The sequence below is a fragment of the Neophocaena asiaeorientalis genome, unplaced genomic scaffold (genome assembly GCF_003031525.2).
Source record: "Neophocaena asiaeorientalis asiaeorientalis breed wild unplaced genomic scaffold, Neophocaena_asiaeorientalis_V1.1 scaffold18, whole genome shotgun sequence".
Lineage (NCBI taxonomy): Eukaryota > Metazoa > Chordata > Mammalia > Artiodactyla > Phocoenidae > Neophocaena > Neophocaena asiaeorientalis.
In genome coordinates, this window is record NW_020172444.1 from 394,665 (window position 1) to 412,748 (window position 18,084).

The following is an 18,084-nucleotide window of genomic DNA, read 5'->3' on the forward strand; positions in this document are numbered from 1 at the left end:
AAATTGAGACTGTGACTAAAAATCTTCCAACAAACAAAAGTCTGGACCAGATGGCTTCACAGGCGAATTCTGTCAAACATTTAGAGAATAGCTAACACCTATCTCTCTCAAACTCTTCCAAAGTATAGCAGAGGGAGGAACACTCCCAAACTCATTCTACGAGGCCACCATCACCCTGATACCAAAACCGGACAAAGATGTCACAAAGAAAACTACAGGCCAATATCACTGATGAACATAGATGCAAGCAAAAATCCTCAACAAAATACTAGCAAACAGAGTCCAACAGCACATTAAAAGTATCATACACCATGATCAAGTGGGGTTTATCCCAGGAATGCAAGAATTCTTCTATATACACACCAATCAGTGTGATAAACCATATTAACAAATTGAAGGAGAAAAACTATATGATCTTCTCAATAGATGCAGAAAAAGCTTTCGACAAAATTCAACACCCATTTGTGGTAAAAACCCTCCAGAAAGTAGGCATAGAGGGAACTTACCTCAACATTATAAAGGCCATATCTGAGAAACCTACAGCCAACATTGTTGTCAATAGTGAAAAACTGAAACCATTTCCTCTAAGATCAGGAACAAGACAAGGTTGTCCACTCTCACCACTATTATTCAACACAGTTTTGGAAGTTTGAGTCACAGCAGTCAGAGAAGAAGAAGAAATAAAAGGAATCCAAATCAGAAAAGAAGAAGTAAAGCTGTCACTGTTTGCAGATGACATGATATTATACATAGAGAATCCTAAAGATGCTACCAGAAAACTACTAGAGCTAATCAATGAATCTGGTAAATAGCAGGATACAAACTTAATGCACAGAAATCTCTGGCATTCCTATACACTAGTGATGAAAAATCTGAAAGAGAATTCAAGGAAACACTCCCATTAACCATTGCAACAAAAAGAATAAAATACCTAGGAATAAACCTACCTAAGGAGACAAAAGACCTGTATGCAGAAAACTAAATGACACTGTTGAAAGAAATTAAAGGTGATACAAACAGATGGAAAGATATACCATGTTCTTGGATTGGAAGAATCAACATTGTGAAAATGACTATACTACCCAAAGCAATCTACAGATTCAATGCAATACCTATCGAACTACCACTGGCATTTTTCACAGAACTAGGACAAAAAAATTCATAATTTTTATGGAAACACAAAACACCTCAAATAGCCAAAGCAATCTTGAGAAAGAAAAATGGAGCTGGAGGAGTCAGGCTCCTTGACTTCAGACTATACTACAAAGCTACAGTAATCAAGTCAATATGATACTGGCACTGAAACAGAAATTAAGATCAATGGAACAGGATAGGAAGCCCAGAGATAAAGCCATGCACATATGGTCACCTTATTTTTGATAAAGGAGGCAAGAATATACAATGGAGAGAAGACAGCCTCTTCAATAAGTGGTGCTGGGAAAACTGGACAGCTACATGTAAAGAATGAAATTAGAACACTCCCTAACACCATACACAAAAATAAATTCAAAATGGATTAAAGACCTAAATGTAAGGTCAGACACTATAAAACTCTTAGAGGAAAACATAGGCAGAACACTCTATGACATAAATCACAGCAAGATCCTTTTTGACCCACCTCCTAGAGAAATGGAAATAAAAACAAAAATAAACAAATGGGACCTAATGAAACTTGAAAGCTTTTGTACAGCAAAGGAAGCCATAAACAAGATGAAGAGATGATGCTTAGAATGGGAGAAAATATTTGCAAATGAAGCAACTGATGAAGGATTAATCTCCAAAATTTACAAGAAGCTCATGCAGTTCAATATCAAAAAAACAAACAACCCAATCCAAATATGGGCAGAGGACCTAAATAGACCTCTCTTCAAAGAAGATATACAGATTGCCAACAAACACATGAAAGGATGCTCAACATCACTAATCATTAGAGAAATGCAAATCAAAACTAAAATGAGGTATCATCTCACACGAGTCGGAATGGCCATCATCAAAATATCTACAAACAATAAATGCTGGAGAGGGTGTGGAGCAAAGGGAACCCTCTTGCACTGTGGATAGGAATGTAAATTGATACAGCCACTATGGAGAACAGTATGGAGTTTCCTTAAAAAATTAAAAATAGAACTACCATACAACTGCAATCCTGCTACTGGGCATATCCCCTGATAAAACCGTAATTCAAAAAGAGTCATGTACCACAATGTTCATTGCAGCTCTATTTACAATAGCCAGGACATGGAAGCAACCTAAGTGTCCATGGACAGATGACTGCATAAAGGAGATGTAGCACATATATACAATGGAATATTACTCAGCCATAAAAGGAAGCAAAATTGAGTTATTTGTAGTGAGGTTGATGGACCTAGAGACTGTCATACAGAGTGAAGTAAGTCAGAAAGAGAAATCAGATACTGTATGCTAGCATATATATATGGAATCTAAAAAAAAAAAAAAAAGGTTCCGAAGAACCTAGGGGCAGGAGAGGAATAAAGACGCAGACATAGAGTATGAACCTGAGGACCCGGGGAGGGGGAAGGGGTAAGCTGGGACAAAGTGAGAGAGTGGCATGGACATATATACACTACCAAATGTAAAATGGTTAGCAAGTGGGAAGCAGCCACATAACACAGGGAGATCAGCTCAGTGGTTTGTGACCACCTAGAGGGGTGGGATAGGGAGGGTGGGAGGGAGACACAAGAAGGAGGAGATACGGGGATATATGTATATGTATAGCTGATTCACTTTGTTATAAAGCAGAAACTAATACACCATTGTAAAGCAATTATACTCCAATACAGATGTTAAAGAAAAAAACCTTTGGGCAGCATAAGGACTTAAAGACATACGTATATCTAAGAGAGAATGTTTTTAAGAGGAGTGTTAGTCTTTAATGGGTAGAGTTTCAGCCAGGGAGAATGAAAAAGTTCTGGAGATGGATGGTGATGGTGGTTGCATTAGAATGTGAATGCCACAAAACTGTAGACTTAAAAATGGTAAGTTTTATGTTATATATACTACGAATATATTCTAGAAAATCCATGAGGGAAATGAAGGCAGTCAAGGCTGTTTTCACTAGTCCTTTGCCTCAGGTAATATGGTAGTCTGCCTTCAAGTTGGCTCCAATAATTGTCATCTCATAGTATGCACTCCTCTGTGTTGTCCCCTCCGACAGTGGATTGGGCTGACCTGGGTAACCCATAGGACACAGCAGTGGTGACCAGAAATGGTCTTCCAAGGCTAGGTCATAAAAGATACTGCAACTTCTAATTGGTTCTCCCTTGGATTTCTTGCTCTGGAGGAAGTGAGCTGCCATGTTATGAGGACATGCAAGCAGTCTATGGAGAGGTCCAGGCATGAGAAACTAAGGCCTCCAGCCAACAGCCAGCATTAACCTGCCAACCAAATGAGGAACCACCTTGGAAGCAGGTCTCCAGCAGTCCCAGTCATGACAGCCTAAGCCAGAACCACCCAGCTAAGCTGCTTCCAAATTCCTGACCCACCAAAACGTGAGATAATGTTTATAGTTGTTTTAAGCCACTAAGTTTTGGGGTAATCTTACACAGACATTGATAACTAATACAGAGAGCATGCAGACCCTTCATCAACTGCCTGAAACTATCATTGTCTTCAGTCATTTATGTATCTCTGTTTGTTCCTGGATTATATCACAGCTACTTAAAGATATTCCATGACCCCATTTACATACAGTTGCACTTACATTTACATGTTTTGAATACCCAACAAGTGACGTAAAAATATTTCCCAAGATTGGAAGGGCATTGCTGAATTTCAGACAGTTAAGACTAGAAGAGCAATTCCTAACACAATACACCTTGTCAGATAACGTGAATGTTTTTCCTTTTAACATTGTTAGGTGAAATGCTTAAAAACCTGAAGGCAGGCCAGTGTTTTCAATCATTTTACCCCTTTAATATGTATGAACCCTCTTTCAATATATTTATATAAAAAAGAGGAGGCAAATAAATAAATAAAGATGCTAACTAACTAAATAGAGCAAGCCAGCTGAAGAACTTTGTGAGGGCTAACTTCTTTTCTCTTGGCTCCGTGCGTATACCTACCTAGAATTCTAACCTCTGCATCTGTGAGTCTCCAGTTTCTCAGCCCAAGCTTGATGAGCTGTGGGGCCCCCTTCAGTTGCTCCAGCAGCCTGTCCAAGCTGACTCGTTCATCACTGCACCAGGGCAGCATCAGCACATTTAGCTGTTCCAAGATGTGCAGCCTGTCAACTTGAAGAACCAGAGAGCAGTTCAGGAATTGGATCCATCTCAAAATTGATGTGGGAGAAGGAATGATTTTTATCTCTGCAGGCTGCTCAATGTGCAATAAGGATCTACTTGGGATTTTTGTTAATATTTTTACGGGAAGTGTTCAAGAATATAGAAACATACAGAACAGTATAATGAAATTATATGTACTAATAAGCCAGCTTTCAACAGACTCTGAATCATGGACAACCTTGCTTCATCGTCATCAAATTCCTGCCCTTCTATATTATTTTGAAGCAAATCTCAGACAGTTAAGTATCAGGTTTTTTAGTTCTAACATAATCACAGTAGCATTATCACACCTTAAAAATCTTATCACTGGGACTTCCCTTGGTGGCGCAGTGGTTAAGAATCCTGCTGGTGCAGGGGACGCAGGTTCAAGCCCTGGTCCGGGAAGATCCCACATGCCGCGGAGCAGCTGGGCCTGTGCTCCACAACTACTGAGCCTGTGCTCTAGAGCTCATGAGCCACAACTGCTGAGCCCACGTGCTACAACTACTGAAGCCTGTGCTCCGCAACAAGAAAAGCCACTGCAATGAGAAGCCCGCACACCACAACAAAGCATGGCCCCCGCTCGCTGCAGCTAGAGAAAGCCCATGCACAGCAACGAAGACCCAACACAGCCAAAAATAAATTAATTAAAAAAAAATCTTATCACTAACTTAAGCAGATTTGTCTTCAATATCACTTACTCTCAGACACTAGCTCACTAGAGGGAGACAAGCAGGTGGGAGTCTCAGGTGCAGTGAGTATGGGAAAACTGGTAACTCAAAAACCATGGGCCTGTATTCCTCAAGGGCAGTTTAAGGAAGGGCTAAATGACTTACTTAAGGTCCATCTAGTAAGGCATATGTGGATAAAAGACTATTTGAATACCTGATAATGATGACTATTTGAGTATTTGATTTTGGCTAAGTTGTCAGTTCATTTTGTTTTGGTTTTTTTTTTTTGGCCACACAGTGCTGCATGTGGGATCTTAGTTCCCTGACCAGGAATTGAACCTGCACCGCCCCCTGCAGTGGAAGTGCAGAGTCTTAGCCACTGGACTACCAGGGAAGTCCCTAAATTGTCATTCTTACTTAGTTCACGAAGAGCTTCATTTCCATCCTTTTCCAGATGATTTTCAGATAAATCAAGAATGCTCAGTTTGACCAAGTTGTGAAGATTCTGAGCTGCAAAAAAAAATTTTTTAATCCAAAACAAGACTTTCAGGGAACTATAAATGCATTTAAAAAAATCCTTAGAAGAATTCTGAGTCCTTGTTTTCTTTGTTTATAGTATACAAACCATTATTTGACTTGATTAATTAATTTATTTCAAAAAGTATCTGGATAGGTTTAACCCCCAATTGCCACGACTATGACTAGTGCATGGATATTTCCTTGTTCTAAGTTCTGACTAAAAAAATTGAGTTCACAAAAAGCCTAAAGCATCCGGGAATATAGTTTTTATGTCACTTTAGTAAAGTCACTCCATTTCTCTAAGCCTCAGTGTCTTCATCTTTAGAATAAGGAAGGTGAACTAAATAAACTGTGAGGGTGCTTACGATTCTAAAATGCCCTATCATGAAGGAGAAACAAAGGAACAAAAACCAGATGAGATGAGATGTTCTTTGTGTACTCAGTTTAGATGATTTTGTTAATGTCATAGTGGTGATACTAATAATAAAAACTTAGAAATTAAAAAAAGACAGATGAGGGGCTTCCCTGGTGGCACAGTGGTTGAGAGTCCACCTGCTGATGCAGGGGACACGGGTTCGTGCCCCGGTCCGGGAAGATCCCACATGCCACAGAGCCTGCGCGTCCGGAGCCTGTGCTCCACAACGGGAGAGGCCACAACAGTGAGAGGCCCGTGTACTGCAAAAAAAAAAAAAAAAGACGGATGAGAAAACTAGAAAACAAATAGCAAAATGACTGATGGAATCTAGTCCTATAAATAATTACATTAAATGTAAATGGATTAAACACTCCAGTTAAAGAGATTAATAAGACTAGATTTTTTTTTTAAAGCAAGACCCAACTCCATCTACAAGACATGTATTTTGGGCTTCCCTGGTGGCGCAGTGGTTGGGAGTCCGCCTGCCGATGCGGGGGACACGGGTTCGTGCCCCGGTGTGGGAGGATCCCACGTGCCGCGGAGCGGCTGGGCCCGTGAGAATGACAAAGACACGAATATACTGAGGTTAAAATTTGGAAAACTATATTACATGTAAACATTAATCATAAAATGCTATCACTCTAGCTGATCACTGCTTAATTCTTTTCATTTCAGATATTTATCATGGTTGTTTAATCTAGTTGAAGTTTTTCCTATCAAGAATAATGAGAAAAATCTCCTTTAAAAAATAGTCAATTTTTTAATGAATATATACTCTTGTTATAATGTTAGCTATTATTTATTTATTTATTTTGTGGTACGCGGGCCTCTCACTGTTGTGGCTTCTCCTGTTGCGGAGCACAGGCTCCGGACGTGCAGGCTCAGCGGCCATGGCTCATGGGTCCAGCTGCTCCGCGGCATGTGGGATCTTCCCGGACCCAGGCACGAACCCGTGTCCCCCGCATCGGCAGGCGGACTCTCAACCACTGCGCCACCAGGGAAGCCCACTATTATTAATTTTAAGCAATCATATGACCCTTTTTCTTAGAATAAAATATCTTCTGGGATTTGGTTTAAAATAAAAAACCTGCAGAACTCCTCTTAAAAAGAGTACAGCTGCTATTTTCAGTTCTAAGCCTTTCTCTCTGCAGAGCAAGTAGAGAAGTAAACTAGTATGGTCATCATTCTCATGCTTTCCGTTGTTTATCTGGCCTTTTCTAACCCTGGGTTTCTCTAGCTTTTGGTTTATGTTGGCATATAAATAGTTTCCTTAGGAAACTTTACAGACTCCTAGCAGTTGTGTATTCTGTTTTTAAAAGGCTAGACCATCTTTTTTACCAAAATCTAAATTAAAAAATAATCTGAATCGAACATATCTAGTTTATCCAGAAATATGCAAAGGTTTCTCCATACTTGGTATATGCACACTTTAAGAACTCAAAAGACTCAACTCATTGATGCACATTAACTCCTTCTTAACAGGCAATAGGTAAGCTTTGGAAAGCCTGAAAACATTTAAGGAAATCCTTCTCTCTCTGCTTCTCAATCACTTCTTTATCCATTCATCCAAATTTTTATTAAGCAGTTATTATATAACAGAATATGTGCCAAGCTTCAAGCACCTATTTCTTATTTTCTTCCTCTTTACCTTTTCTTAAAATGACAACATCTTCAATTATCCTGAAATTTTCTCCTATTATTCATCCATAATAAATTTTCATTCCAGTCATGAAGAAGGTCATTAAAAACAAGTTAGATATTACCTAGAAGTCTTTATTATCTTTTCCAGTTTCCCTAAAAATTAAATTTCCATTTGAGAGACTTAGCATGCCTTAGTATGAAAATATCGCATGTTTTCTTACACTGTTTTCATAATGCAGGCAGCAGTTACCTAGGGTTTTCACAGCATTTCCTGACAGGCAGCAGGAGACTAATTGGATTTCTTTAAGGTCACAGGGTTCAGCTGACAGAGACTTGACTATGTAATCCATTCCCTCCCCTATATCAGACAAGTGGGTCAAACGAAGTAAACACATCTTTTTCAGATTTGTCAGACCTTCAGCTGCAAAAAAAAAAGGAAAGGAAATGTATTAAGACACCAAGTACATAAAGGCATCCTTGCCTTGTATAGACACAGCCAGTGTTAAAGCGTCTTAGCTGTTCTTATTATCAAACTTGTATTAGTAAATATATTAGAGAAAACAAAAATCTGACCTAGTTTTATAGCATCTTCCTCATTCATCTTAATATTATCCAGTATGAGCTTCATAAGGTTCTTCAAATTACCTAAGCTGTCAGTCAGACCACCTGCCAAAGAAAAGGGATTGGACTATGTTCAGCTGTCATTTACTATATTTCTATTACCAATCAAAAGATTTTAGTTGTCACTATGGGCAAGAAATGCTCATAAAATTGACACGAAAATATTTTTTTTTGGTGAGAGATGGAGATCTTCCTTAGCTAAAAACATGTTTTAAAAATATAATGGAATTACAATGGAAAACAATAACAGATAACTGGGAAATCTCCAAACAGTTGGATGTTAAACAACACACTTCTAAACAAGCATGATGGATCAAACAAGAAGTCTCAAGGAAAATTAGATAATATTTTGAAAAATACAGAAATTAAAATATATCAAAATCTCCAGTTAACAGTTACTTAAAGGGAGGTTTAGAGCATTGAATGCTTATATTAGAAATAAGGAAAGTTTTCAAATCAACAACCTAAGCTTACTACTTCAGAAACTAGAGAGAGAAGAGCAAAATAAACCCAATGCAAGACAAAGCAATAAAATAATAAAGATAAGGGCAGAAATCAATGACAAATCACAAACAGAAACAATAGGGAAAAATCAATGGAAATTAAAAGTTATATCTTTAAAAAGATCAATAAACTTGATAAATTTCTAGCAAGACTGACAAAAAATGAGGAATAACAAATTACCAATATCAGAAATGAAAGAGAAGATATCATTACAGAAATCACAGATGTTAAAAGGATAGAGAATAATATGAACAAATCTACATGCATAAATTTGACAACATAGACAAAATTGCACAATTTCTTGAAAGGCACAAACTAGTAAAATTTACCCAACATTACATAAGTAACCTGAATAGTCGTGTATAACTAAGGAAATTGAATTTGTAGTTTAAAATTTTCCAAAAAGGAAAGCTGCAGGCAGATAGTTTGACTTGAAAATTCTACCAAACTTTCAAAGAAGAAATAACACCAATTCTACACAATCATTTCCAGGAAACAGAAATGCAGACAACACTTCCCAACTCATTTTATGACACTACCATTAACCAATCTGAAACCCAGACTAAAGGAATAAAACAAAAGAAAACTTCAAACCAATATCACTTATGAAATCCTCAACAAAATATTACCAAGGAGTCCAGCCATATATAAAAAGAATATTATACTACCACCAAGTGAGCTTCATACAGGGAATGCAGGACTGTTTTGATATTTGGAAATCAATCCATGTACTTCACTATATTAACAGTCTAAGGAAGAAAAACTACATGATCATATAAATTGATACAGCAAAAATTGTTGATACAATCCAATAACGATTCATGATAAAAATCCTCAGCAACCTAGGAATAGAAGGAAACTTTCCCAACCTGATAAAAGGCACCTTCAAAAAAACTACAGTTAGCATCACACTTCATGGTGAAAGTCTGAATGCTTACTCCCTAGGATCAGGAACAAGGGAGGATGTTCACTTTCACCTCTCCTTTTCAACACTATACTGCAAGTCATAATCAGTGCAGTAAGGCAAGAAAATGAAATAAAAGGAATACAGGGACTTCCCTGGTGGCGCAGTGGTTAAGAATCTGCCTGCCAATGCAGGGGACATGGGTTCGATCCCTGGTCTGGGAAGATCCCACATGCTGCAGAGCAACTAAACCTGTGCACCACAACTACTGAGCCTGCACTCTAGAGCCCGCCTGCGCACCTAGAACCTGTGCTCCACAACAAGAGAAGCCATCGCAATGAGAAGTCTGCACACCACAACAAACAGTAGCCCCTGCTCACTGCAACTAGAGAAAGCCCGTGCGCAGCAACAAAGACCCAACGCAGCCAAAGGTAACTAAATAAATTTATTTTAAAAAATGAATAAATTAAAGGAATACAAAATTGGAAAGGAAGAAATGAAAATAATCTTTTTGGAAGGGACATGAAATAAGTTTATCAAAGGTATAGAGTACAAGATCAACACACAAAAATCAACTGTATTTCTGTAGTAGCAATAAATAATTGGTAAACAAATTTTTTTTAAATTACCATTTACAATAGCTCCAAAAGAATGAAACAGGTATAAATCTAAAAAACATATACACAATCAACATGATGAAAAGTACAAAATGGTGAAAAAAGAAATCAAGGAAAATCTAAACAAATGGAAAGAGAAACCATGGTCATAGATTCAACATAATAACAATGTCAATTCTCCCTAAATTGTTCTATAGATTTAATGTAATTCCAACCAAGATCCCAAGAAGAGTTTTTGACGATATAAACAATGTGATTCTTGGGAATTTCCTGGCAGTCCAATGGTTAGGACTCTGTGATTTCACTGCTAAGGGCTCAGGTTCAATCCCTGGTTGGGGAACTAAGATCCCACAGGCCGTGCGATGCAGCCAAAAAAAAAAAAAAAATGTGACTCTAAAATTTATATGGAAGGACAAAGGAACTAGAATATTTTAAAATTATATTGAAAAAGAAGAAGAAAGTTGGAGAAATAACACTACCCAATTTTATGACTTACTATAAAGTAAAAGTTACTAAGACAATGTAGTATTGGCAAGGGATAGACAAGGGTATTGACAAATGAAAGATCAATGGAAAATAGTATCCAGAAATACACCCATACAACTATAGCCAAAAAATTTGGGCAAAGATATAAAAGCTATTCAAACATGAAAGAATAGTCATTTCAATAAACAGAACAACTGGATATCCATAGGGAAGAAAAATGAACCTTGATCTAAACTTCACACCTTACACAAATGTTAACTCAAAATGGATCATAGATCTAAATGTAAAACATAAAACTTTAAAAGAAAATATAGGAAAAAAATCATCATGACCTGGGGTTATGCAAAGAATTCTTTCAAAAGAAGAATTAATTCAAAAGCATGATTTATAAAGAAAAAAAATGGACAGCAACAAAATGTAAAACTTTTGTTCTATGAAAGACACTGTTAAAGAATGAAAAGACTAGCTACAGATTGGGAGAAAATATTTTCAAATCACTTATCTCACAAAGGACTTGTATCGTGAATATATTTTTTAAAAAACACGTAAAACTCAACATTAAGAAAACAAATTGACCCAATTAAAAATGGGTAGGAACTTCCCTGGTGGCCCAGTGGGTAAGACTCCATGCTCCCAATGCAGGGGGCCCAGGTTCGATCCCTGGTCAGCGAACTAGATCCTGCATGCATGCCACAACTAAGAGTCCACAAGCCACAACTAAGAAGTCTGCATGCTGCAACTAAGAGCCTGCATGCCACAACTAAAGATCCCACATGCCACAACAAAGATCCCACGTGCTGCAACTAAGACCTGGCACAGCCAAAATAAAAATATAAATAAATACTTTTTTAAAAATGGGTAAAAACTTGAAGAGACATTTCACTAAGTTGCAAACAAGCACATGAAGAATTTTCAACTTTTATTAGCCAACTCTGATGATATAACACCATACACAGAGTTCCAGTTGCTCCACATCCTCATCAGCACTTGGTATTGTCTGTTTTTTTTTCTTATTGTAAAATGACAAAAAGAGGAAAACAGAAATACTAAATGCTTAGCATTAAGTGAGAATGCAGAGCAACTAAAATTCTCATGTATTGCTACTGAAAATGTAAAATGTACAAAGTGGAAAATAGTTTGGAAGTTTCCTAAAAAGTTAAACAAGCACTTGTCACATGGCTCAGCAACGCTAATCCTACATATTTACCCAAGTGAATTGAAAACTTATTTTCACATTAAAAACTTTCATAAGAATGTTTATAGTAGTTCTATCTATAATTGCCCAAACTGGAAATAACCGACATGTCTTTCAGTAGTGACTAGATTCTAGCTATAAGAAAAAATAAGTGCTGATTGCAAACTCAAATGTCAAAGAGGGCCAGGGAGATGATGTTATTATAAGAAGTAGAACAGATGGGCTTTGTGCCCAACTGGAGATTATGTGTCTTTCCAAAGAGTGTAGGAGCAGATCATGAAGCTCTAGCCAGTTGTTACCTACTGCAGTTGTCAAATCTATAATTTTCAAGAGGAATGAGAAACCTGTATTTTCACATGATATTTCCCAATTTCAAAATGGTGGCAACTCCTTTAGGGAGAAGAGTCATAGCTAGGGGAGAGAGAACGGAAGGAGACTTTTCATCATAGATTGTTTTATAAATTGGACCATGTAAATATATTACTCAAAAATAAATTTAAAATATTAAGAACAAAATATTGGCAAACATTAAAAAGAAAATTTTTAATTATATGTAGGTCAAATTCAGCATGTAAGTGACTGGTTTGCAATATCAGCACAAACGAATGGCCATCAAGAGGAGATGGTAAGCCTCCTAACAGAAAGTAGTCTAATAAAGTCTGAATGACTATCCAGAATCTTACAGAAGGCCTTCCTGCATTGAGTGGGATGTTGCAAAGCTTATCTGTACAAAAGGTTCTAGATTCTTAAAATGATAGAAAATGTCCTCTACAGGGTGACAAGTGAGGCAGAGCCTAATGGGAAGCCACTTGTGGATGAAAATGAATATCAGATTACAGTCACATAGAACAAGGCTCCTGCCGGCCCATAGCTTCACAGAACTCAGCAGCCCCTGCTCTGGGCAACAGGACTGATCTACACAGGTGTGGCTGGACTACACAGGTAAGGGAGACACTCACCTTTAGTGTTATTGTGAATCTGGGGAAAACTCCCCTTTACCTAGAAAGATTGACCCCACATGTATGTGTCTGAAGTCTGGAATTTCTTCATGTTCGACGAAAACTGTTCCCAGAATCTTCCTTCAAAGTGAATGATACTTGGGGTGGGGCTGGGGCTGGATGTGCTGCAATTTCCTAGATGAGAATCTAGTGACACAGTTAGCCACCAGCTTCTGCAGGTGATTAGTTTATGGTTGGATTTCCTCCCAGACTTCAAAGAAGGAGGGGTGCTATTTGGTGGGAAAGCAGTGAATGTTGGATAAAGACAGAGATGCTGACAAGAGGGAGGGTTCACAGAAGACAAGCTTAACCTACTGTATACAAACACAGACAAACATACAAACACACACTTTACCATATATATACTACATAGCTATTCAGTCAGACTACAGAGCTTCAGCTCTGGGAATCCTTCCTAGGGCCTCCCAGTCTGACAGCCTTCCCCCGACATGGAAGTCTCTCCCAAGCCCTTCCACTTCCCTTCCAAGTCCTGACACTAGTAGAAACTATTAGAAAATTTCAAGCAAAACAAATAATAGATATCTAATATTTCCACAGTAACTAGCCAGGTTTAATTATAGCTTAAACTGCTAATGTTTACAATACCTGGTAGCTGTTGAATCTCTAGGTTGTGAATACTTAAGGTGTGCAGGTTTGTCACAGATGTGATATGCCGCTCGTCTTCTAAGGTGAGGGGACTGGCTTCCACTATGATGGAGTGAATGTTCTTACAGGTGCTGAGGACCGAACTGAGGCTTCCAGCCACGCCGGCACACCTCTTAATGTACAACCTGAGGCTTGTAGCAGAGCTGAATATTTTCCCTAGGTATTTGATATCTTGCTTATTCAACTTGCAGAAATCCCGGAGTGTAACCTCCAATGTCTTGAATTCCTGCTTCCAGTTGAAGAACAAAGACACAGCCCTGCTGGGAATGTAGGTTCCTGAGGACTCTTGCATGTGGACCCTGCTTGCGTCTTCTGTGGTCTTATCCCGCGAAGCCACAGCTCCCCCATACAGGTCTAGTTTAACAAAGTCCAGAGCACTTGCACAATTAGGCAAGTTTTCAAAGAAGTCAAATAAGTAATCAGGGATGTGCTCTGAGTTGATATGTAGGCTTTTACCATGAAAGAAAGCTTCAAATTCTTCTCTCAGGTCTGATGTGGATATACTCTCACAGAATAAGTTGATGCCACACTCTGTAAAGGAGTTGATGTTTATGGCTTTCAGAGTTTCTTGCACAGTGGTGCTTTTCACATTTTGCATAGATTCCTGCCTCCAGAGAGGCCTCTTGGTGACTAAAAGCCCACCGAGGCTGCCATGTTGATACACTGATGCCAGGTGTTTCAGAACAGTCCGGGTGGCTTCGGCAGATGACCCACACGTATACAGGAGCAGGTTGCTGTACTTGGATGTAATGTCTGAAATGGAAACCATCTTCTGCAAGTGGCTGTTCCCCTTGGTCACCTCTGCTGGCTCTTCAGACGTCAATAAACTGCTGAGTCTGCGTCCTGCTGTGTACTCCTGGAATGATTTATGAAAGAACTTATACTTCGGCTTGAACCGTTGAGCTGTGTATTTACAGAGGAGTCCCGTTGTCAGCAGAACATCCTCGTTCACACTGGACAAGTCATCCGGTTCAAAATCAAACCTGTGGGAGAACACGCCCTCCAGAGCTAGGTCTCCACAGTGGTCCAGGCTCCGAGTGACCTCACTTGGAGCCACCCCTTTACGTTTGTGCTTGTTTTTATTTACTAGCAGATCGTAGAAAGCACAGAACAGTGTGGTTTGTGTGTTAGAGTGGAACTCACTTTCCCCCATCTGGATTGCACAAGTGATGACCACAAAGAGAGGGGTCTTCATCAGATTCCTCAAGCACCTGGATTTCTGAATTTGGAGCAACAAGCCTTCAGCGAGCTCCTTTATCAGCACTTCCCGGATGAGAGCCTGGGCACTGTCCTCGGTCATGTCCCCCACCTCGGCAATCAGCGCACCAAACTGCCTGATGTACCTCAGGCACTCCGTGGTGGTGGTGACGATGACCATATTCTTGAAGCGGTGGTTTTCCTTTATTAGGGCTTCGATTTCTGGGCAGTTCTGGGCCTTGAATTCATTGTAGCCATCAAGGAGAAAAAGAACCCTCTGCCGTAGCTTCAGTAGCATGGCCATGAAAGTCTGCTTCCTGATTGTGTCAGGTATATCCAAGAGTTGGTCACACAGGGTTTCGAAGAGTCCACCCTGGGCCCTGCTCAGACGGAGAAATAAAACTAATTTGAACTTGGTCAGAGCCTGGCACTCTCCAGAGGCCCAGAGCATGGCGATTCGCTGCAGCAGAGTGGACTTCCCTTTGCCCGGTTCCCCTTCGATGATGCAGGGGCTCTGAAGAGTGTCCAGCAGGCCACTCAGGGTCAGCTGCTCCAGACGGTGATGGTGTTGGTCCTTCCTCCATAGAACCGGTTCTGTGAAGGTGCTTTTCAAATTAAAAATAATGTCAATATCTTCACCCAGTGGATAGTAGTTCAGAAAAGATGGGGTATGGTATAAGTCCTTTAAATCCTGAGCCAAACCATCTAAGTCTTCTTCTGACATCTGATAAAAAAGACCTGTTAGAGAAGAGGTGAAATTGAAGAGGATCCAATTCTGTGTCTCCCCAGAACCTAGAGTTCAGGAGGAGGAAGGAGGAGTGAGGCTGAGAATCTTCCCTTGGTGACTTTCTTTTCCTTCCCCAGTTCTGAGCTGGCAGAAAGCGTTCCAAATATTTACTCCTGCCTTTCCCTGTTACCCTTTACCCTACTTGCCCTTTTGCCTTGTGTTTCTTCCTTTCCACCACCAAATTTTGTAGCAGCTGATTGGAAAGGAGAGGAGCCAGAGTTTGGGTTAAGGAAAGTGCATGAGAATAGTGGGGATATGGTTGAGAATGATGGTCAGGGGTAACTTTCAGCCAATCAAGCCTTAACCTTGATTAAAATCTGCCAGGAAAGAATTGACTAATTTAAAGAAAGAAAAACTAATATTTCATGAAAAGCAGAATCATCCTTCTTTAGTCAGTCAGGCTCTCTTTACCATGGTGCTTGGATTACAGAGTAGGTAGTCTGGGGGCCACTTGTCCACAGATGGTCCTCATCAGACTAAGGAATGTTGACAACTACTACCGCACTACTGCATTGGCTTCTTAAGTGCCTTCACTGTCCAGTTTGATTCTGAGGTCAGCCTGTGCTAAATCATTTATTCGCTTACCCTGGAGTTACTTATTTGGCTTCACCATCAAGTGACCTAGTGGGAGTTTTTTGTTTTGTTTTGTTTTCCTGAGAGTGTCTGAGCTTTTCCTCAACATAACCAAAGCCCAATGCCCAGTGATATGAGAGCATTGGAGGGAGGAGAGCAGAGGCTCTGTCATGGGGATTATGGATCTTCTTCATGATTTATTCTATTTGTAGAACAGCTAAAAGAAAACGAATACTTACTAAGTCCATGCAAGTCCTGAAACAGAGGATAGTTCCACTTTTCAAGGGATTTAAGGAAGAGGTTACAGGCTTCTGAACCCTTCTTCAAAATCATGTGAATGATCCCTCTTGCAGCATCCTGCTCGACCTTCTCACAGCAAATGATGTTTACTTCTGCGTAATTCAGAACATTCCATACAAATAGCTCATCCAAAATTTGCTTTATAACAGTCACTCCCATCCTTTGAATGAGAATTTGACTGTTCTCCTTTATGAAATCCACTGAGGGGATGGGGGAGAAATATACATATTTAATCATTTATACAAAATGTGCATATCAGCATTATGTTGCCAGGGCATTAGGTTCATGCTTTTTTTTTTTTTTCCCTTTGGACCTATCTTGAGTTATGGAGATGCCAAATGCTTGAATTCCAGGCCCTCAAGAAAAGCTCTGTAAAGACCCTCATTCCTAACCCCAGAGTCCTTGGTGAGCAAGACGTTTTTTCTTTGATAACAAAGTAAAGTGAGCAATCTTGTCCTTGATATAAAAGCATCCCCACTAAGGTAACAGGGGTAAGACGATGCGCTTTCAAGTAGGGAGACTGGAGTACGATCTGCCATTACCTTCTGTGTAACCTTGGCAAGTTGCTAAACCTCTTTGAGCTTATTTCAATGCTGTGCTGATAAATGTTGAACACACTGCCTCTCTGGGGGTAAAGGCCTGAATTCATAACACGTACCAATCTGCATGTTATAAATATTCCCACTGAGGCCAAATTCAAGCTAACAATGTATGTCAGCTGGCTAACAAAAATCATAAAAATTCAACAGTGAGTTCTCACAAAACAGTAAGAACCAGCTGTAGTATACCACTGGTTCCTTGTCTGTACAATGGAGTTGAGAACAGTATTTTACTTATGAAGTTGTAATGAGAACTCATGCATAGTATTTCATACAAAGTAATAGCTCAATAAATGTTAGCTACTATTTTTAGCCATTTTTCTGCTGTCAACACTCAAAGGAGTAGCACATTTTATCTCCCATAGAATTTGGTATTTTCTGAAGAGTATCACTGCAAAATAGTCTTCTGTATTCAGTTTAAGCTCTCTCACCTCTCACAGTGAGGTTCCCTGAAGAAGCTGTCTCGTTTCTGTGTCTGCCTTGCCAAGATCTAACTCTCCCAGGCAGTCCATGCCAGCTCGGAGAAGTGCCTCCCTGGTATTGTACTCTCAGACACTGTCTGCACTACTTTTCCTCTTGGGCTAGGCTGCTCCTGGTTTTCAAATCTTTCTTGACTCATCCAAGTGGATATCTCCTCCCGAAGACCCTGAGGCATCTCTGGTCTGAATTACACCATCAGGCACTCAGACCCCCAGGATCGTACCCCAGGTCCCCATGCAGATCTCTACTGCTAACCTCAGCTGGAACGTTACCACATCCCTGTCTACATGGCCGGTCAGCGAGTCTCTCTCTCGCCCTCTGGGGTCTCATCTGTTTTCTTGGCTTCTACATCCTCCCTATGGAGACAACCTCTAAGTCTGATTCTAGCCACTTAGAAAGGCCTAGAGACCACCGCAAGATCACAGGACTAGCCTTTTGGAGGTGACATTTCTTCAGCTGTAAAATTAAGATATTGATACTTTATTTCTTTAAAAGGCTCATGAAAAAGACTGAATAAAGTCACATAAGGCACAGACATAAAAATATTTTAAAATTTGAAAAGTGTGCTGCTATGTAACTGTAGGATGTTCTTACTACTAGCCATGGTATCTCCCTGAGTGTGGACTACCAT

At 39.6% G+C, this 18,084-nt stretch overlaps 1 protein-coding gene and 1 long non-coding RNA gene across 5 annotated transcripts in view; one reads left to right on the forward strand and one right to left on the reverse strand.

Annotated features, from left to right (window-relative positions):
• NLRC4 (NLR family CARD domain containing 4) overlaps nucleotides 1–18,084 on the reverse strand; it is a 38,888-nt gene that overhangs the window by 13,735 nt on the left and 7,069 nt on the right. Inside the window, exons 3-8 of one of the 4 annotated variants that reach the window (XM_024732074.1) lie at nucleotides 16,314–16,574; nucleotides 13,458–15,452; nucleotides 8,100–8,192; nucleotides 7,777–7,947; nucleotides 5,369–5,461; nucleotides 4,083–4,250 (exon numbers count right to left, since the gene is read on the reverse strand). In XM_024732074.1, coding sequence (XP_024587842.1) covers nucleotides 4,083–4,250; nucleotides 5,369–5,461; nucleotides 7,777–7,947; nucleotides 8,100–8,192; nucleotides 13,458–15,452; nucleotides 16,314–16,574 — 2,781 coding nt within the window. Of the gene's footprint in view, nucleotides 1–4,082; nucleotides 4,251–5,368; nucleotides 5,462–7,747; nucleotides 7,948–8,099; nucleotides 8,193–13,457; nucleotides 15,453–16,313; nucleotides 16,575–18,084 lie in introns of those variants that run through there. The other 3 variants (XR_003001384.1, XM_024732079.1, XM_024732087.1) reach the window with 3 other exon arrangements.
• On the forward strand, nucleotides 3,287–13,840 carry LOC112391025 (uncharacterized). The gene is made up of 3 exons (XR_003001387.1): nucleotides 3,287–3,509; nucleotides 12,628–12,795; nucleotides 13,709–13,840. It is a non-coding gene; the product is annotated as an uncharacterized LOC112391025 (long non-coding RNA).